Source organism: Perna viridis, chromosome 1 (assembly GCF_037379345.1).
Source record: "Perna viridis isolate PV_CMFRI_1.1 ecotype Kerala chromosome 1, ASM3737934v1, whole genome shotgun sequence".
Taxonomy (NCBI): Eukaryota; Metazoa; Mollusca; class Bivalvia; order Mytilida; family Mytilidae; genus Perna; species Perna viridis.
This window is the reverse complement of record NC_142445.1, coordinates 17,961,193-17,983,852: the sequence shown is the minus strand read 5'-3', so window position 1 is coordinate 17,983,852 and position 22,660 is coordinate 17,961,193. Positions and strand designations below refer to the sequence as shown.

Genomic DNA, 22,660 nt, shown 5'->3' with positions numbered 1-22,660 from the left:
TGTCATTCAACCAGCTTTAATAGGCCTTGTCATAAGGATCATGTCAACAATTAAAGTTTTGTTCTCTCTATTGTAGTTTTCAAGTTTTAAGCTAAACACCACAAAGTTCATTGCTTTCGATCTTTCAAGGGCATTTACTCTGATAAGGAGTGGTCCCATAAAGTCTTTTGTATAGTTCTTGTTATAAGGATCATTTAAACAATGATTATTTCTTTCTATCTATTACAGTTTTCAGATTCAAAACCACAAACCTGTCATTTTTTACCTTTCAGGGGCAATAAGCAACTCCAATAAGGACTAAATGTAGTGCTCTTCAAGCTGAAGAAAAAAGGTCACATTTGTTTTCCAGTATCTCATTTTTTTTTTTTAAATGGTTGTAGAAATAGGTAACTTGACCCTTCTGCTCTAAAAATAGCAATAGCTATATTTTACGCTTGATCTACATAATGGATACATTTTTCGAAGTCTATACCCCAAGAATGTTAGATACCAAATTTGGTAATAATCCACTCATAAAGAAAAGTTTATGATAGACTATGTCAGTTGCAAAGTGATGACAATAGCTCACAAGGACCATCAGCCCAGTTGAGCTAATAAGAAAAGATGGCTTTTAAATTCGTCTATTTAAACTAAAGAAATAACTTTCATATATTCACCTTAAATGATTTTTTGAGCACATTCACTCAAATTGATTAATAACTTGAAAATATATTGCAACAGGTTATTGCATCCTCATAGAGACCACATCAAACACTTTGCCCACTAGAAGCTGAGAAAAAAAATTAAAAACATGACAATTGACAGTCAAGATGTTTAAAGCTGTACACAAAAGCCAAAAAGGGTAAAACCAGATCCACTGTATAATTTGGAATATCCTAATCTACTATACTTAAAGCCATTTTATAAATAAAGTACAAAAAGTTATACTGGTAGGATATTCCATAAAAAAATAAGAAAAAAATCAATAAAATTAGATATTTTATTCATACTAAAAATATCTCATAATCACAGCTATCCATTCTCTGACATTCGAAATAAGTAAAAAATCAACTTAAAGTAGCATGCAACATCTACCTGAAATCAAAGATAAATCATTTGAATGGTGTCCACAAAACATTTAAGTTAAGCTCAGTTGTCCATGGTAATCCCTACTCTGCTGTATTCATTTCAAGAAGTACAAAACTGATTATACAATGTCTAAATAGGTTAATATGTCTGGATATGAGGTACAAGGCCCTTTATCTTTTTATGGCAGTGTATGAAGAGACTAGTCCATTGCAGTGGAAATTAAAATCAAGCTTTGTATCCCAATATAACTCCATGTTGCAGTTTGAATCACAGACTACTACAAGTAGTAATAGAGCACTAATTCTGGTTACATTGCACTGAGAGGTTGAGGAACTGTAATATTCCCCAGCAAACATTCTTTCTATGCTACTAGGTATTTTCTGAACCACTCCATCATGTTAATAAAAGCATCAGCTTGACAATCTACTTTAATGATTGGGTGACTGTTTCCTTCATAGGATATCAACCTGAAAATAAACAAGTAATAATTACATGAAATTTAATTATTTGTGATATTTTTTTAGAAAGTTTTAATCTTGCTTTATCAATCAATTTTGATATGGAAGATGTAGGAATTATTGGCAAAAATACCAAAGCATCAACAAAGGGACAAATATAATAAATGAATACAAACTATAACTGTACTTTTTTACAAGTGGCTTGTAAGAAGTAAATGGTGATTCAAGTTTATAGACTTATTTGGTCAAAATCTTAATCAATAACCATTTTCATCAATTTATAAAGAATAAGTAAATAAAATACCTGTAAGGATACCTCAATAAGATACTGCAAGGACAGATATTTACATTTCACAAAAAAGAAAGGCAGTTCTGTTTATAGTGACTAAGGGAAGGGGCAAATATTGGCAGGTGTTTAGGTTATATACATTCTAGCGGTCATGGTACTTCATGCATACTAAGCAAAGTTTGGTGCATTTGCATCAGCAGATACATGTCCTGCATGTAGAGAAAAATTATGACACCTAGCAACTCTGAAGTGTCTATAACTGCCACCAGAAACGATACCTGGCATTTTTGTTCCGAGCCAAAAGAGCCCTGACAATTTCTTTCCCTTGTTTGGGCGGACATCGTTGATCATCAGCACCCAAAAATACCAACAATGGTGTCTCAATCTGAAATCAGTGTGACAGCTACATGTATTTGTTAACCACATTAATATATAAACTTACCTAGTTAGCTTATTTCTTGCTTTTAAAGCTCTAAAAAATTCTCTCCCTTGTTTAACTGGTACCCTGAGGTCATCTGAACCCAACATTATCAAACATGGACATTCTACCTATAATGCCAACATATCTTGTACATAAACATAAAACAAAATTTGATTGAACAGAGTTTCTGTTTTTGGTTTTCCATTGTTCCAATCTAATTTGGTTTTATCACTCAATCTAAATTGACATGTATGGGCCAAAGTTCAATAAAACATCACTTATTGATTTACCATTTACCAATGTATCAGTTCTACTTAAATCTTTGATCGAATAATGATCAAGTAGAATGATGAAGGATTTTAAAAAATAACTTGAGAGTTTCAGAATACAAGTACACATACAGAATGGAACAAAAACAGTCCAAAAAGTTCAGATACTTGAATAAACCACATAGTCTATTTTAATTTGAAACATTTTCCATATAAAATATGACCATGTTTAACAAATTTTGTTCAAAGGTACCCAAAATCTAATATAGTGAAAATACAATAATTTAAACAGCCAAGCTGGTTACCACAGCATAGGCCAAACCCATAATAGTTGGTGCAAGTATAGACATTTGACATATGCTTGTCATTAATTACCTGACACAGCATGGTAGTAATGAAACACTTACTTGTCCAAAATACAAAATCTAAATACAATGTTAGATTCGGTATATCAAAGAACCATAGAATTTCCAATTTCATTAAAATCAAACCAAGTTTAATTTTGGACTCTTAGGACCTTAATATAGTCCAATTTTTAAGAAGGAGTCCAGAATCAAATATTTATATACAAAGTTAGAGTCAGCATATCAAAGAATCCCAAAAGATCCACTTTTTAATCAAATAACAATTTAATTTTGGACCTCAACTTACTCTCAAAAATGGTACTCAAAACAGAATATTAAAATACATGGTAGGGGTACCTCATGAATCTACTTTGGATCCTATGGACCTCAAATTGACACAATTTAAATATGGGACAAAAGATTGAAAATCCAAATACTGGGTTACATTCTGCATATAAGAAAACTGATTTTATATGAAATAAAACAAACTTGACAACAGAGTCCAAAATTAAACTAGATATGTACTCTATCAAATCAAATCAAATCCTATTGAAACTGGTCATAAAATATTTTTTTTGCCAATTTTGGTTTCTAATTCACAAACAGTTTGAACTCGGAGACTCGAAACCAACCTCACTACCTTTGACAGTTAGGTCAATGTACTATTACTTCACGTTATTGCATCAAAGTGTCTAAAGATGACAACATCACCATGCCTTTATAGGAACTAAAATTTTTTTCATTGTATATGAATTAAATTTGATTTTTTAATGTCTATCACAGCCATACATCATACCTTATCAACATATCTGATAGGAGATTTACTCCACATATTTCCTAATATTTTATCATTCACTACTGACTTATGGTTGAAGTCAAAACCACTCTCATAAAATGACCTAAAAAATAGAAGAACAAACAGGACATTAATGGAACATTAAGTGATATACTAAAAAGAAATGGTGGTAAATTGTTCAAAATGACATAACTTGAAAACTACATTTAGGAATTGGGAAATTGACCTTAACCTGTAAATAATGGTACGTCTTAACAACTGTGCAAAGTTTAAAAAAGTCATTGAATCATTTAAAAGTTTCATCTGGAAACTGTTTGGGGAGGGCAGAAGGACAGATGGACTGACATGCAACTTTTTGAAGTGTATCACATAATACCTCACCACTTCGTGTGGTGGTGTATAAAAACTAATTGACATAAATTTTTATAGAATAAAAAGTTCTTCCATCAGCAGATTGTAAACATGCCACTTGTTACAATCAATTTATTTTTATCTTTGAGTTGCTACAATAAAAATATGAGAATGGAAATGGTGAATATGTCAAAGAGATAATGAAAAATGTCAGCTCAAGGCCACGGAGTGGCCTTCAATGAATGACGAGGAAACCCTCACACCGTAGGCCAGGCTGGCCCAAAACATCATTACATACAGGTACAGTGAAATAGTTGCCCCTATATACTACAGTGGCATAAAAGTAAACTGAAAGTGAAAACAAACAATACATACAGAGGCCAGAAATTCCTGACTTGGGACAGGTGCAAAAAATGCCACTGGGTTATAGTACTTCGGAATGATCACAATCCTCCCCCTTTTAAATTAGGCCACTTTTGAAAAAATATTACACAGTTGAACACACCCAAAAATCAGTTCAAAAAGGTCTGAGTTCCTTGTTAAAACAGAAATAAAGAAACTGATTATAAGTTACATAAATGAAAAAAGGATTACTAGCAGTAAACTGACATGCCAGCTCCAGACCAATTAAAACCTACAAAAAAATATGTCTTCATCAAATGTTATATCAATCCAAATTCTTCCCACGTGGGGTTGAGAACCACAGTACATCATTAGACATAAAATAAGAACACAACCCGTGCAATGCCAAAAACTGCTTTTGAATATAGTGTGTAAGTTTCTATGTAAAGACCTTATAAATGAGTCAATGTTAACACCAAAAAATGCTATCCTTAACAATTTGACAACAATATCATAACTATATTCCTTATGGATTAGCCTATTCAATGGTTTAGTCAACTTATTGATTAAGCATTTAGCTTTCTGTGCTTTGTGAAGAATATTACCATAAAATATAGGTTTGGAGATACCCAAACATATTAATTGTTTACATCTGTATATGAGAATGAGTTCCTTGTATAAACATATCTAAATGTTAATGCATGCGTGTAAATCTAATGAATGGATAACAAGATCAACTTTCAATTATTGAAATGAAAAACAAAAATTAAAATGTTTTTGACTTCAAAAGATCTTTGGTTTCAATAATATTATGTGAATGAAGCTATTATGTGTTGGTTGGCTTTTTCCTTTTTAATAATCTCATAATTTCTTTTCTTTTTGTACAACAGGGAATATGGATATGCATTATTTAACAGTATAAATGCCACAAACAACTTCAAATATCAAAGACTTACCAATCTGGTATATCTGTAGTTCCAACCATAGCTAAAACATTAGAAAAAAAAATATTTGTTTATGTTATAAAACAATGGCTTCAGATTGGTCTGCAGTTTAAGTTAAGGTCAAACCTGGTGAATTACTTTAAGTTTAAAACTATATTTTCAAGTTACATGTAAATATCTGTTTAGAAAACTACATTTATTGACAAACATTTGCATAAAACAGAAAAAAATACAGAAAATTAAACTTACTTGCCATATCAAAACCTGACATTTTGTCATTACTTACTTACCATATCAAACATGATATTTTGTCATTACTTACTTACTTACTTACCATATCAAACCTGATATTTTGTCATTACTTACTTACCATATCAAACATGATATTTTGTCATTACTTACCATATCAAACATGATATTTTGTCATTGCTTACTTACTTATTTACCATATCAAACCTGATATTTTATCATTACTTACTTGCCATATCAAATCAAACCTGATATTTTGTCATTACTTACTTGCCATATCAAAACCTGATATTTTGTCATTACTTACTTACCATATCAAACCTGATATTCTGTCATTACTTACTTACTATATCAAACCTGTCACTTCGTCATTACTTACTTACCATATCAAGCCTGACATTTTGCCAGTACTTACTTGCTATATCAATAACAGGATTTCTACAGCATGCTGCCTTATAAAATTCCTGAAAAAGACAAAAATTACAGTTGTCCTTTGAACATATATAAAACATGCATATACTTAATAACTATTAAAATTACCAGTATAATATTATTGATAAGAATTCCAAAACTGATATAAGTACATTTTTTTAAATTATAAAAGCTAATCTTTCACATTAAACCTTTAAAATTCTATACACACAATTGGCAATTTCTTATATATACAGTAGCAAAGTTGGAATTTCATCAATTACTTGAGAATATAAGTACTTTTATCTTATTGTTTTTTTTCTGTTTCTAATCAAATAATTTTGATGAAGACATCATGACACACTTACTGGATATTGACCAATCAAATGTGTTGTGAGAAAGCCACCATGAGACCCACCAAACACCACTACCTGTTTACCATTTACTTTACCACTTTTCACTACACATACAGCAGCTTCCTAAGTAGAAAATTAATAATTGGTGGTGCAAAGTAAAACTGAATTTAAAGTGTTCCATCCCTTCTTTATTCAAAGAGGACAAAGTGCTCAAAATGGCAAATCCATACAAATTTAATCTTTGCCTATAGAACCACAGAGGAGCTGATTTTAGTCTGACAGAAAATTTTCAGGAAACCAAGTGCTGAGCAAATTTAAAAGTTTAACATATATAACATCTTGACCCACAGACAAGTTGTACTAAGACTAATAGGATCTAGGCCAATCTAAATCTCAGACAGGTGCGGTTGATTGATTACACATGTACAGTTCAATCATTTCATTTTGTCGTCTTACATATCTTGTCTTTCATGTATTGCTAATTCAGTTTACAATCATAACAAAGTAGATAGAAAATCTATTTACTTTTCTACAGAATTTACCTATCTGTCAGAATGTTATATTAGAATCTTTTGTAAACTTCAGGTTAAATCAGCAGACCAACTTTCGTCACAAATTGTCAATAAAATCTTCATAAAAACATCTTAAGGCGAACAGTTTGACTGTGTCATAACATTATAAACAAAACAGATGAATTTTGGTCTATATGCAGTATAAAATTACTGACAGTTACCGCTTTGAGACCTTAAAGAAGGCCGAAACTGTCTGGCTGTAAGTGACACTGAGAAAACTGAACACCTGTCTAAACTAAACAAAACCTGAAGTCCCCTTGGTGTTCTGTTTGGACAGGTTTCACTGTAGTAGGAGAACAACCTCAGAAAATATCTGTGTCTGGGACACACTGACAATGCCCCCACACATATATTCCCTTATCAATAATAGGGCAGGTAATAACAAGCCACAATAATTCTCTTGAGCAATGGCATAAAGCTGTAATTTAAGTAAAAAATGTAAAAAAGTGAGTATATTACCTGACAATCTTTGACATCTTGGTCGCCCACATTTCCTGGTAATGACCTCAAATTATTGTCTCCAAATCCTAATGAGCCTCGGTAATTCACTGTAAAAGAAAACAAAATTAAAGTGGAATATCTTACATAATTGACAGAAGAAATCTATAACTGAAAACTTTTGCATCAACTTATATACTACATACCTTTGTATACTTAAATAGCAGTCTTTGTAAGGATCATGTAAAATCTGTATTATGTGATACACTCCAAAAAGGGCTGCATATTTTTATTTATGTAGACTTTTCGACCATGAATCACATTTTGCATGATTCATATCTTGAGTGCTACTTAAATACGAAAATAATGAAGTAAGAAATTAAAGATAGTGTGGTGCTTGATTGATCCAACTTTCTTCAAAATCTTATGAAAATTAACAGAAAGGAAATTCAGCTAACACATACAATATAAAACCATGCATAATATAAAATCTGAATCACTGATTTAGAAAATTGTGACAAATTCAGATTCAATGAAAAGATAAGGTGATAGCATAATAACCCACTCATTAGGGTATGAGTATACTATTTATGTTTAATCCATGTCTTTATCAGTTTACAATCTAATATTAAAGTTCCTACCACACAAAACAGCATAGCCACAAGCCACCATACAGGCAGTATACAACACATATCCCTGGGTGAAGACACTGTGAGGACCACCTACAATTCAAAGCAGTTTTCATTAAAAGGTATAACAGTTACCAATAGTTGTTTAAAATTTTCACTTTAAGGAGGTAGACCTAAGGTAAGGGACACAACTATTACAAATTATCGGAACCTTTGGTCTCACTAACCACTTCTGGGTCAAATGACCACCCCCTATGTAGTACCAAAAACACACTGAACCTAGACATATGCATTGTAAATGCATTATTTGTGTGTATTATGATTAAAAGTAGTCAAAATAAAGCTGAGAATGTGTACTTTAAAATCATATATGTAATTAACTACAAAAGTGTATGAATATTGTTTACATGTGTGAGTAATTTGCCTCCATGCTGTCAGTTAGCAGAAAAGGTAAAAATGTGGATTTTCAGTATTATTTATTCAAGTAAATTTTGTGAAGAATTTCTACAATCATCGTACCATTAGCATAATGATTTCGGAAGCCTTATTTTCCAAGCTTCGCAATGGTATGCAACTTTAAGATGTCATTTGTCTTTTAACATGTAATGTAATGGAAACGTTAGAGGTGGTTAGTGAGACCTTTGTATTAACCATTTTACATCAAGTAAGCATCAAAGTAACTTGGACAGATTTCATTCTGTTCTAAAGACTTTAGAGAAATTGAATATGATACAAAAACACCACTGATTTCAAGAATTATGTCCCGTACCCTAGGTCTACCTCCTTAAATTATAAAATCAGTCAGTACAACTGTTATTCACACTGTAAAAATGAAATGTTAATATATTTAACCTGATTCATGACAGTGCTACATCAGGTTCTAAGGGTCATGTATTAGATTTAAGAAAACTGACTAAGAAGATTATTGTTTTATATCCAGTTATTACCTGATTTGTATAGGGAGTTAGAGTAAACAGTATACATTCTAGAAATTAGTAGAAGATTAGTTTTAAGAATCTTACCAATAAAAATTTGTGAAGGTTTAGAGTTCTTTATTAAAATTAATAGCCAAAAAATTAAAAAGCATCTATACTTGCAGTTATAACCCTTGGGATGGGATGGGACATAACACTGAGACATAACATCAACTGTTTCATTTGAGTGTATCAATTTAGCTCTGGAAATAGATGTTAACTTGAAAGAACATAAATCACACGCATCCAAAAACGAGAGTTTACTTACCATGTGGGAATACAACTAAAGGTGGTTCCTTACTTTCTGGTGATACAAGCACACATTCATAGTTTAGGACACCTGATGATATAGAAAAAAAATCAAATATATTAAAGATATCTAATGTTTAATAGATTAACAAGGGCATAAAAAACTAAATCAAATGGTACATTGCTAGTACATGCTTTAAGGTAGAAATCAAATGGTACATTGCTAGTACATGCTTAAAGGTAGAAATCAAATGGTACATTGCTAGTACATGCTTAAAGGTAGAAATCAAATGGTACATTGCTAGTACATGCTTTAAGGTAGAAAAAATATATATATAATGTATTATATAGACTTGACAATTTATATAATGCTCATTAATACCACAAAAACTATTTGCGTCCAAAAATAATTCAAAACAAGCAAATGATTAATGCATTTTATTTTACCATATTGAGAATGAGGTCTATGTGATGGAGTGAATGTTAACACCTCCCATGATATATCAGGCAGTGTAATAGATTCATCCAAAGAATTCAGAGACATCTCATCATCTTGACCATTAGGTGGCAACGAACCAAAAGCCTAAAAAATGTTTTGTCATAATGTAAGTAAATAAACTGATCCAATTAAGATTGCAAAAAGCAAGACTTCAAATACAATACAATTATATCCATTCTTATGCAACTGTCAAATACAGAATATGCAAACTGCAATTATATATCTTAATATAAAAGCTTTGCAGGGCACAGCTTAATATGACTGCAGAAGTCCCTAAAAAGTTGGATTAAATATGAACACTTCATGCTTGACTGAAGATAGGTTCTGATTATACATTTTTCATAGGAAAAGAATTGACCAGAATCAAAGAGCCCCTTTTCAGTCCTCAATACTAAAAGGTACCAGTCACAACCTTCAAAATCAATCCCAACCTTCCTCTGGGGAATAGTATTTTGTGGTACAATTTTAAGAAATCTATTCTCTTTTACTTAAGTTATCATATGGACATTATGAAATGGACAACAGGGCAATACCATTTTACACCTGAAAGTTGTTTGTGGTTATATAAAAATAATGTATGTGCATGTGTAAAAAAAAATTGATGCAGTTAATTGTGTAATTGATAACTTGAAATTTACATTACCAATGAGGTTTGATCTTACAACAACTGTTGCATTAAAACTGAGTAATTTATTTATGATATCTACTGTAGTTTTAAAATACAAACTGTAATGAAAGTATTAATGTTTCACTAATTTATGTTAAAGCAAACGTATAACTATTTATCATGCAATGAAACCTTATTCTTTTTTTGAAACTGCAAAAAATCAACACTGGAAAATATGTTTTATCATAGATTCCATAAAAATTAGCAATACTAATAACTAAAATTCAACAGACTGCAGTAATATTATTTTTAGGCACCATTAATCATGGTTCAATGGTTTGTTAATATATTCAGTAATGCATAGATTTCCTTGTATACCTGGTACATACCAAATATGGAGGCTGATTTAGAGCACTGCATTTAAATAACACTCCATCATCACACACATCAATAACACTTGCATCTCCTCTAACACCTATTAAGACACATAACAGATAATAAAATTTTTAAAAATAAAATCAAAATCATTTTAAAGCTATAAATAGTCTATATTACATCTTTTTTTATGAAGACACATTAGAATCTTAATGCAATAAAAAAGACATGTTATCATAATACAAAACTACTTGTATGATATACATCTTAGAAAAGCATCATGGATGGTGGGCACACAGACTTCTACACTTATATGTCTTAAAACAAAGTGAGCCTTATGCCCAACTACTTGAGACTGTCATTAATTTAGAAATGTTGCTCTAGCTTGCAGAAACCTCCAAATAACTATTAATACACAAAAGTAGTCTGCCTACAGTAATTCTATATCAAACTTTCATGTCAGAACTCTGCCTTGTGCTTAAGGAAATTGACACATGTGATTACTAGTACCTGTTTTAAGTCTTGTAACTAATTTTTTCTCTACATCAATGACTAATGGGATCTGAAAAAGTTAAAATAATTAACTTTGAATACCACAATTAATACTGACAAGTAAATTAACAATGCAAAAATCTGTCTAAAGCAAGTTCTGATTGATTCAGCCAAGTATTATGTAAAACAGCTATGGGAACAAGGTCTTATTAGTCCGAAACATTCATTAGCTGGTATCAAAGCTTGTTGTTTAGCAAAAAAATTGTTTAGTGGTTGGTTTTTGGATGTCAACCATTTTATGGCTCATATGAAGACAAATACTGTCAATTCAAATTTCACAAAAGTTTATTTTAGGTTTAATTTTTTACAGTAACTGCAGAAATTGTATAGATCAAATTATCATTGCAGATAATCTAACTGAACAAGTGAAGTGATGCCATATTGATTCTCTTTCAGTCTCGAGGGGATTACAGGATTTCTCCATTCAACATATTTAAAATCTAAAATTTAACTATTGAGAGTGGAGAAATCCTTTAATCCCCGAGAGAAATGAGATAGAATCTGTTTCTCCTATGAATAAAACCATTAAAAATAAATTAAACAACACCCTAAATTCTCCCAACATCAACTACGTCATTAAGCATTAAGTACCTCCCGTCCAGTTATCAAGTCATTGTGTCATCGATATCACTACCATTATGATTAGTCGATACACTACCAACTAATCTTTTAAAATATGAATAACAATTGTAAATCAACAAGTATTTAATTGATCAACAATAAGAATAACAACTTTGAACATGGTAAATGTGGTAAGCGTGATAAGCGAGGGAGTCTTTATACAACATTTTAATTTTCCAGCACAGGGCGGGAAATTACAAATTTTTAATTACTCGCTTGTGCAGTGAAACTGAAGCCTATGAATGGGAGAAAATAATTCAAATTGGCAATGAGCTATAATCATTTGGGAAATACATGTATATCAATGATTCATAATCTTTAATTTACAAATGATACATATAAGGGCACTAAGATATTTCCGATCTAACCATGTTTTACTAAGATTGATAATGTAAGTACCACAGAACTTCTGGAGAAACTAGATAAAATGATTCTGTTGTTGTCTGTAGACCAACAGCTTGTAGGTAGTGACTGTACATAAATACCTTGGAATTCATCAACTATAAAAAGAAGTAGTTGTCAATTACAGTTTAAAGCTTGGACAATTTCTCATTGTCTAAAAAAATAAGGTTGAATCCGAAATTTTGAAAGAAAACCAAAATAAATCTGTAAAAATTGCAATTCTTAACATTACAAAAAAACTAGAAATATTGACCAAAAGCTGCAGTAAAAATGCATGCTCTGTTTTTCTAGTTGATCCTTGACAACATAAACAATAACTTACCTGCTGGATCCTTGACTACATCTACAATAACTTACCTGTTGGATCCTTGACTACATCTACAATAACTTACCTGCTGGATCCTTGACTACATCTACAATAACTGATGTCTGCTTACTCTTCCAGTCAAACTAAAAATTAAATACATACAATAAAGCTGGAGGGCTCATTATAAATGTTTGAAATGCTCTTCAATGTTTGCTTTGAATGATTTAACAAATTTCAAAATGCACTAAGTCTTTAAAATACAATTTCAAAATGCACTAAATCTTTAAAATACAAAGGCCCAAGATATGTGTGTAATTGCTATCTGACAGATAATCCAGCTCTTTTTTTTTTATTCTGATTGAAGTAATAAAATAGATTTAAGAGGCACCAGGTTCCAGCTCTGTACCAAGTATTCATCAGCTATGTAATGTTTGGCAAGATCACCAGCTAATGTTTCTAAACCATTTAATTTGATCCCTTATACAGAAGTTACTGAATTCTAAAAGGTAAATTAAGTATGTCTACCAGTGATAAATTAGAACCGTGATTCTCAAATTTTGATTCAATTTCAACTGAAACTTTGTCAGAAACTGACAACATCATAGACAAAATGACAATGTACTGATAAACAAAAGATTATGTAAAATTGAAGTGAAATCTGGCAACATGTGAGTTCAGTTTAGTTTAAGTGAGTGGATTTGGAAGAGGATACCAGTTATACCAAAGTTATTTATAGAATCATTCAAACTAAATACTGCCATACCAACATAAGTCTTGAACATTGGTAGTGAGGACCTCCAATTTCATTATCAAAATAAATTAACTTTTTTCCATCAGGACTCAATCTGGGAGAAAAACTGCTTCTAGACTCGTCACTCAATATTTCTAAAAACAGAAACAAAACACATTCCCAAATAATGGTACATTGAATATAAATTGTACATATCTTTTTCAAGAAATCTTCCATCATATTTCATCATTTTATCATTTCCAATATAGTGCATTTTATACACTGAGTATTTTTTTAAATGGAGCCATAATTTTTTAACTGGACACAATTTTCTCTAATATTTACATGCAGTTTACTTGCTACAAACCATAGCAATCTATTGAAATCAGAATAAAAAATCAACAGTACTGGCTAGAGTTACTTGGAAGATTAGACAAAAAGTAACAATTATGAAATCCATGTATTAGATTTACTTAATAAACTCACAGCTGATCTGTAACCCCATACTTATCTGGCAATTTTATGATTTTAATTGAGTTTAACATTTTAAATTCTATATATCTAACATTTTATTCAAGAAACTGTTTAGCTAAAATTATGATGATGCTGTCTAATGGAGGACTAAAGTGTTCCAAATTGTGAAAAGATTACCCTGTTCCGATAGACCTTCATTACATAATGAATTGTCTCAAAATATTCATAATTAAAATAAAAGTATTGCAGTAAATGAAGAAGTGGTTAAAACACTGTTCTGATTAGAAGAAGATATTCTACTTCACTTGAATATTAAAGAGATCAGAAAAATATCAAGTAGTTACTATGTACGGCGGTACATCAAATTTTGTCAAAGCATTTGACTGAATCAAATCCACATCAAGTGTCACTAAACAAAGTAACAATGAGAAAAAAATAACTACAACAAATATTTCTTAAGTGTTACTGGGTAAGATGGATGTTAAAAATATTTGACTGTGTGTATATAAGTCTTTCAAGTAACTCTCAATATCTTTCATTATTATTACTTTTACATGTAAACTTAGCCAGTACAAATATCAAATAACTTACCACATTTATTTGATGCCTTCTCCCAATAATAAATTCCATTCCTGAAAAAAATAATAACCATTAATATTTAACTGACAATTTTCTTTCAGTTCAACCTATGTATCTGTAGAGTCATGAATTTAATTACATTTCATGGTATATAAAAGCTACAAAAATGTATTTGTGATAGACACCCTTCACTTATGCTATGTCCATTAAATTATAATAAAGATTTTGGGTGTATTCGTCTAAAGATTATCATCTCAGTAGTAATGATTCCTAAAATGGTCTTTAATGCAATAAAAACAAGAGATGGAATAGCCTAGCCTGCATTAGGAAAACTGGTACATATATAAGAGAGCACTTGTTCATCTTAAAATGTTAAAATACCTTATTTTTTTCACTGTTTAAGTAAAATTTCAACTGTATAAACAGTGTGAACATGACCTGATTATTCTTATAACTATCTTTTCAAGTTTTACATAATATTTATAAGTACATTGAAACCTATGTAAACCAAACCTGAATTATCTGTCTAAACTAGACATTTTTTAAAGTCTCTTCATATCAATTCAAATGTATATTGAACATGTCTAAACCAAACACGTCTAAACTGAACCAATTTTTAAATCCAAGAGGTGTTTGGTTTAGACAGGTTTCACTGTTGAGCCCAGCCCTTCGGATATCTGACTGCGGAACTATGTCAGAGTATGTCCTACTAGCAGCTGGGCTGCTGTGTTGACTATCTGGCCTATTCTCAGACCCCACCTAGGTCTGGGAGCATTTCCCACTCTGTCTTTTTAGTACATCAACTGAAAAGTGGTGTGTCACAAAATGTGTGCAAATGTTTGACTAATTAATGAAAGTTTAAGTAACATACTCTCGAGTTGGACAGTAAATAAGACCCAATCTGTATGGTACATTCTTCCAGCCAATGAAAACTACTCCTGTATCTGATGGTGCCCACATAGCCTGTTTGTACATAAAAGTGGGTTATGCCCATTATATTGCACCATATCAGCTTTACTTCATGTCTTTGATATTTGTAATTGGTACGATCAAACTTGAACTAAATTAAATGAAGCAGTTCCATCTAATAAAATTCTGTTCAAGAAGGTAGGTACCATTACCCATTTCTTTAAAATAGAAAACTGTTTAAAATGTAGAGTTTAATTTTTTGCAACATCTACCATTTATTTCAAATATCATTTGAGGATTAGTCTTCTTACAAAATTAGAGAGAAAAAATCTTAACAATTAGGCCATGGAAAGTTTATTTCTTTGTTCTCAGAACATTTTACATGAAAACCTACCAGTAGGAAAAAGTCAGAGGGAGTCAGAGGCATTTTGACCATTATTTCTCCTAAAAAAATGATGAGGGAGCTTTTTTACATTTTTTCTTTGATAAAAAAAAATGGTAATGAAGGTTTTTTCAACTTTTTTTTGACGGATATGGTAATAAAAATGGGAAATGAGGCACCCTTAAAAAAACACGAAGGCAGACCTGAGAACAAAGAAAGCATTTTAGTTGACCTTAGCAAATACTTGAAATATGTCCATGTAGCGTAAACCTTACTTGTCCTAGTGAGCAGTCCTTGGCTACATTATCCAGCACACTAACATCACCTGTATTGATATCCAGTATACAGATTACAGGACTCACTTTACCAACCAGCTGTTCTCCCCAGTCTTCCTCAAAGTCATGTTCATGACCCTTAATTAAGTTTAATCACACCACATTAATTTCAATCTGAATGATAGCATCCCCATGCCATGTCAAACAAGAGGCTCCCAGGATGAAAAATGACATAAATGGAAACCGGTGGTTGCTATAGTGATTAAAAATGAAGAATCTATTGTTGATAAAACATTTTCTGAAAAAAGGGGACTTTTAAAAGTATTTTGCAATGTTTTATATATTTTCAATGTTGAAGGGGCTTTCTTTCAATGACAATTTGACTTCATTGTGAAAGTGAAAGTAAGTCAATTTTTCACCATGCTAAATTTAATAAGTGGATTACAAAGTGAAATAGCTCAAAATCTAACGGGCGATGCCCATATGAGGAAGGGGTTTTCGAAGGAAAAAGTTTGAACAGTTTCAGGGGATGAAATAAAAATTGCAGATATTTTGCAGGAAATTTGATATTTTTAAACCTGATTTTATGAACTTTTTTGCAAATTTTCGCATATTTTTGCATGGTTTCTATGGTAACCCTATATGCTGTGGGTAATTTTTTTTCCAGAAAATTTTTACTGCATCCTGAAGGCCTTGGCTAGAGGTATTTCTAAATATATAGATTTACAGATGCTTGACATTTTTTTAAAGTGATAAATGTTACAAAGCATCAGATTACAAGACCGAAATTAGGCAGTTCTACAATACTGTGGAGTGCTGGCATATCAAAAATCATTGAAAAAGGGCAGTAACTCCAACATGGCTTAACAGACTAAAAACCAAAACTTGACTAGAGATAGATCTCATCATGCTGAACACTATTACCCTGTCAGAATTTAGCTAAACCTAATGGTTTTGGAGATATATGTGAAAAACTACTGTCTGACACCTATGTTCTATTTTTAGTAATGGCGGCCATGTTTTTCGATGAATAAAAAATCCCCACCATAATTCTATGCAGGAATCCCCAAGGAACATTTATACCAAGTTTAGTTCAAATCAGTCGAGTAGTTTCAGAAGAGAAGAGTTTTGTATAATTGTTAACGGAGACAACGACAGACCCCAAGTGATGGCAATAGCTCACATGGCCTTTGGTTAGGGGAGCTAAAAATTGAATTTGTAACCTTTGACCCTTGACTTATGACCTTGAAAACAATATGGTTCTAGATATTTATAAGGACTTTATTTGTTACAAGTTTAGACAAAATCTGTACAAGGATGGTGATTCTAGAGTGTTTACAAGGTTGTTACAGGTGGACATACAGAAGGAATGATGGATGGTAGCATTACTTATCAATTTACAACTCCGATAACAATGGAATATATATGTGAAACAAACCTTTTATTGACAAGATTGTTAGTAGTTATTCCCATTCTAACTGTCCATTAAGCTTGTAGAATTAAACAATCAGGTTATCTATATCTGTACAATCAGTCTAATATATACTCTTTTCTTCACTTTTAAAATGTTTAATTCTTAATTTAAATAAACTTTATAAAAACATTTTAGAATTGTATATGTGTAGAATCATACCTAATATTTTATGTAAATTAACATCAAAATAATACACTATATATCTGGTACCTTAATTTGCTGATCAGCATCACCTTTTTCGTCCTTTTTTGGCTTATTGTCAAAATATGAGACAGTTTTAGGTTTCTTCTTCTCAGCAATGTATAATAAACTCTTCTCATTAGAAGACCAACTGAGGCACCCAAACTGATCTGTTAATAATAAAAAAACAGCAGATATAGGAGAAAGGTCAATCTAAAAATTTAGAATATATGTACATGGACTACATACTGGTGTGTAGTATAAAAATTCTTTGCTTTCTAGTTTATAAAACTCTTAAGGAGTTGCCGACTTAAAAAAAAATCTACTACATGTAGTATACATGTATAAAAATGTGATTAAAATGGGAGTTACAACGTAAGTAACATGTATTCACTTATTACTGAATAGACACAAGTATCCAATCCTTAGCAAAGGAATTCTTATTCAACTATAAGCCTAAATCATAATTCCTTAATATAGCTTACATCACAGAAGTGGGCATAACTGTCTCAAATCTAGACAGTTACGCCAATCATTAAAGAGGCTTAATCAATACATTCATATGTGGATGATCAGTTCCATAATTCCTTAATATAGCTTACATCACAGAAGTGGGCATAACTGTCTCAAATCTAGACAGTTACGCCAATCATTAAAGAGGCTTAATCAATACATTCATATGTGGATGATCAGTTCCATAATTCATGTATCTTAGATGAAATAAGTTGTTATAAATGCTTTCTTAATACATGAACAAAAATGTACCATCAGGATCACAGATTTTCCCATGTTTTTCCAGAACTGTTACATCATAATTCTTTACTTTCTGTTTAGCATCCCATACCTATCATAACATAAACAAAAGAATAATTTTATTTGTATCTAAAATTTTGCATTTATTTCTTGAAAACCTGTAAAAAAATATTTTGCATTTTACAGACCCAAGTGACGTAAAATATTGTAAGCATCATAAACTGGTAGTTATGTGGTCAAATTACTTTAATTGGAACTACACTGTGCTTTACACTACATCAGAATTGATAAAATACAGGAAATTTCTAGTTATCAGTATCTGGGCTCTAAGGGAATAGAAATTCAATATGACATTCACTGCAATGTATGAACAATGGTACATCTTTCTAACATAATATTAACTACAATACTGAGTTTGATATACCGGTAAATCATCAGAATTTGTTTATGGTTTTGCATTTTTGGAATTTTAAATGAACTGTTTTACATATCAAGGATATGGTTAAGTGTACAACAAACATCATGTCTTAACAGTTGTATACACCTCCGTATAGTATGGTTCATCTAGTTATGTCAAAACATAATGTAAATTTATAGTATGGTACATCTAGTTATGTCAAAACATAATGTAAATTATGTGTATTTAATTCCTTACTGGCCAACTGAATTAAAAGCATTTTTTAATTTGATTACTTAATGTTGTTTGTTGTGTATGTCTGTTTTCCATGTTTGGTCTTTGTCCCTGGTTTTCTTTCTGTTGATTTTTGCTAGAACCTTGGTTCCCTTGATTACTCTTTGAACATCTTCATGTTAGAATAGAAAATCTGTGAAAAATGTTGTTTCGATTGATGATAAGATATTATCTGATAGTGGGAGTACATCAAGAAAACCACTCATGATTGGATAAAACTGTTCATCTAAATAACCGAAGCAGCAATATGCAAATTAAGAAAATTCCATCCACCATTGATAAAAATGTTTGAATGAAATATGCAAATGACCATAAAAGGAAAATCCATCAAACAATGATAACAATAGTTGCAGGATGATGCTGAGACTTATATAGCTCTATCAATGAAACAACGCACGTTTTAAACAATTTGACCTGAACAGTTCAACCATGCAAGTGTGTACATTTAACCTGGACACCCAGATAAAAATGTATTTTACCTAGTAACCACTGAATGATTTTCAAAATAACTTCGAAGAAATATAGTTCGATACAAATATGGGAGCTTATAACTTCTAATATTCTAGGATGTATTATCATAACAACCGACAATTAAATTACTTCTATGTATTGTTTTTCTTCTTCTTTCTTTGTCTTTATATTCCTGATTATGGCTGTCCATTTCCCAGAAGGTGATTCTTTGTTCCAAAGTCTACAAAAGACTGCTGTTTTACTTATATCTACTGCTTTTGTATTGTACTCATTAGCTCATATTTGTATGTTTTTATATTATGTTTACTGAAAACTGGTTCATTCTCTGAATTCTGTACGTTCATTTTTTTCAAGTGCTAAAAGACAAATAAGATATCACATTATTAAGAACATTTTCTCCATCACAAAAATCAGTTGAGAAAAAGGTATCCAGCATTTGTTGCTAAAAATACATATTGTACCATGGTAACTTTATATCAAACAAAATCAGCTTTAAAAGAGAATAAAAATTCATTAAACACTTGCAAAAAATAAAAACAAACAAAATAATTTACTGTATGGTTAAGACTTCTGACTTTTCCCAGAACTTTGAATTTTAATGTGATGTGTCTTGGATATATCTGGCAGTTAAAATACAACTCATGAACTTACTCATTATTTTCAGTGGCTATATTTGTAAATTGTACATCAAACTGGTTTGGTTTTCCATGTTTAATCATGTAAGTCTTATTGAATTTGACTTGTTCTGATCTTTCTAAATCAGCCTGTTTCCACTGACTCTTGATGACAAGGTTATCTCCCTTTGACTGTTTTGAAATGCATGCACCAACAGGTTCTGGGATAGTAACAAACTTTCTATAAAGGTTGATGACATCCTCAAGCTGTAACAATGAACAATACTTTTAATACTCATGCATCTTAATCTATACTTTTGTTTGTATATTTGAGTCTCTCAGAACTCACTATAAAAATTGCTGGTATGTGACATGTCTACTAGTGAAGGTCAATTGGTGACCTCTGTATGCTTTTCCTTGATATGATGCTAAAACTAACACTCTTCGAGATTATTATCAACAAAATTTTACCGAAAACTTTGCGAATCATAAATTTATGTCATAAGTTAGTAATATAAAAATAATAAAGATATTGAGAAGGCCTGGCCTTGTAAATGTAGTTCACTATATTCCATCGTCCATCTCATCATAACAATAGTGCTAAGTTTTTAGAAATGAAAAAAATTGCAATAAATACATATTTTTGAGTAGATTTGTTTTTTTCTTTTTAATTTTTACTCCAGCAATGATGAAAATTGTTTGTTTGTTTGTTTGTTGGGGTTTAACGTCCGAGCAGCAATATTTCAGCTATATCCAGACGATGAACATGAAATTAATGACAAAATGAACATGAAATGATTATGAAATGAAAAAGGGATGGGACACAAGGACAATGGGGTCAACAACTTTGATTGCCACTGAAAATAGGGAGAGGTAGGTAGGGTCGGGCAATTTAGCCTCCTGTGGCGGAGCCCTATGGTTCCTACTCCGGAAGAATACCACAGTAGGGTTCTTTAACGTGCGAGGAACGTGGCATCTTTCCCAATACGTTGCACCACTACGGTTTGCGGTCAGGTTTTCCGTATTATTGCCCGACAACCCCAGCATGTAACACGCCAGGGGTACTCCATTCAACGACCTGGGGCACACATCCCAGTTGCTCTGTGTGCAGAGCGCCCTAGGCCCCGGCAAGGGTCCTGAGCACTATTTAGTCACCTTTTACGACAAGCTTAGCGCTGCTGCAGGCCTATTCTTTTGACACCCGGACCTGCACGGGGTGCAATGATGAAAAAAATACTTAATTTTTGTATTGGCTAAAATGCATTTATAAAGAAGAGGTTCCCAGGAGCCTGAAACACTCAACTGATAAATTTTATCTTTCAAGGTCAATAAATTTAACAAAGAGTTGTCAAAAAATTTTGACTCAAAAAGACTTTGGTAAGACTTATCATATGGATCAGCAAAGAAAGTTTCTTTCTATCAATTATAGTTTTTAAGATATTGGCTGAGAAATGTAAAAAAAAATTGTCATTTTTCATCTTCCAAGGTCAATATCTCTTGTAATAAGAATCATTTGAGCCATTGAAAGAATTTGTCTAAACCTAGCGGTTTTGGAGATATAATATACAAAAAACTACGGTCTGACCCCTACGTTTTATTTATAGTAATGGCTGCCATGTTTTTTGACAGATACCCACAACAGTTCTATGCAGGATACCCCAAGGAACATTCATACCAAGTTTTGTTCCAATTGGTCATGTAGTGTCAGAGGAGAAGAGTTTTGAAAAATTGTTGACGGCAACGGACGCCAAGTGATGGCAATAGCTCACATTGCTTTCGGTCAAGTGAGCCAATTAGGGTACAACAATAATTATGATGGTATCCAGAACCTTCAAAGCTACAATGTATACTGATCAAATGGTCAAAGAGTAGTTCTTGTCCACTCTAGCCAGTTTAACATAGACAGTACAAGTACAGCAAAGCTCATAGTGCTTGCTGATATAGGTAATGCCTACTCCATATTAAATATCAGCCTCCCATGACAGCATATACATTTTTGTATTATTTGGACTAAGACTCTTACAATATAGTCTTAGTAAGAGATAGAAATCCCCAAAGCCTGTGGCCAGTGTGGGTCTACAGGAGTCTTCTATGTGAAACATCACCCACAATTAATTAGTGGTGCACCATCAACAAAGTCATGACTTTAGTTCAAACAGCTCTGTCCCTCATTAACAAAGCCTAAAATCATATTATTACAATAACACACTCATTCAGAATCTAATCTCAATGTTGGCCTACATAAAGACACAACTTCATGAACTTGTCACAATGGTAATCATAAACTTGTAGTGAATGACAGTTCAAGCCAACCTATGTAGTTGTTATTTATTTGTTGCTAACTGATCTTAATTACAAAGGGATCATTTAAACTAACACTTTTCTTCATTTCTTTACTCCTCCTAACTTGACCTAAGCTACTTGTCTAACTTGGTGGGTACGAAATGGTCAGGCTAAGATATATCTAGCACAAAGAATCCAAGAAATAAGGTAGCAAATTATTTGTACGATTCCTTTCTTTTTATTTCTAAAATTTGTTAATATATTACAGAGTAGGAATAATAACGAAATGAAAATTCAAAATTCAGCATAAATGCAATTATGA

The 22,660-nt window shown here is 31.7% G+C and overlaps 1 protein-coding gene across 2 annotated transcripts; it reads right to left on the bottom strand.

Annotated features, from left to right (window-relative positions):
• Window positions 1–965: 965 nt before the first annotated feature.
• LOC148627557 (acylamino-acid-releasing enzyme-like) lies at window positions 966–22,513 on the bottom strand. 2 transcript variants are annotated; one of them, XM_088574713.1, is made up of 23 exons: window positions 22,433–22,513; window positions 20,093–20,322; window positions 19,571–19,661; window positions 18,292–18,370; window positions 17,557–17,696; window positions 15,873–16,010; window positions 15,178–15,269; window positions 14,319–14,359; window positions 13,287–13,408; window positions 12,609–12,666; window positions 12,214–12,314; window positions 11,152–11,203; window positions 10,656–10,741; window positions 9,608–9,743; window positions 9,180–9,251; window positions 7,950–8,030; window positions 7,330–7,418; window positions 6,311–6,421; window positions 5,947–5,995; window positions 5,295–5,325; window positions 3,646–3,748; window positions 2,258–2,364; window positions 966–1,535 (listed from the first exon to the last, which is right to left on the bottom strand). In XM_088574713.1, the coding sequence occupies exons 1-23, from the start codon at window positions 22,442–22,444 to the stop codon at window positions 1,430–1,432; spliced, it is 2,127 nt and encodes a 708-aa protein (XP_088430839.1). In that variant the 5' UTR covers window positions 22,445–22,513; the 3' UTR covers window positions 966–1,429. The 2 variants fall into 2 exon arrangements, with proteins under 2 accessions (XP_088430839.1, XP_088430843.1); XM_088574717.1 differs by lacking the exon at window positions 2,258–2,364 and adding an exon at window positions 2,094–2,200.
• Between the last annotated feature and the right edge of the window lie 147 nt (window positions 22,514–22,660).

Excerpts from the sequence above, each read along its gene's own strand:
- LOC148627557 (XM_088574713.1), bottom strand. Across the intron at positions 7,419-7,949 it reads TGGCTATGCTGTTTTGTGTG|TGAATTACCGAGGCTCATTA; the intron begins GTAGGAACTTTA and ends TTTCTTTTACAG. Across the intron at positions 3,749-5,294 it reads ACTACAGATATACCAGATTG|GTCATTTTATGAGAGTGGTT; the intron begins GTAAGTCTTTGA and ends TCTATTTTTTAG.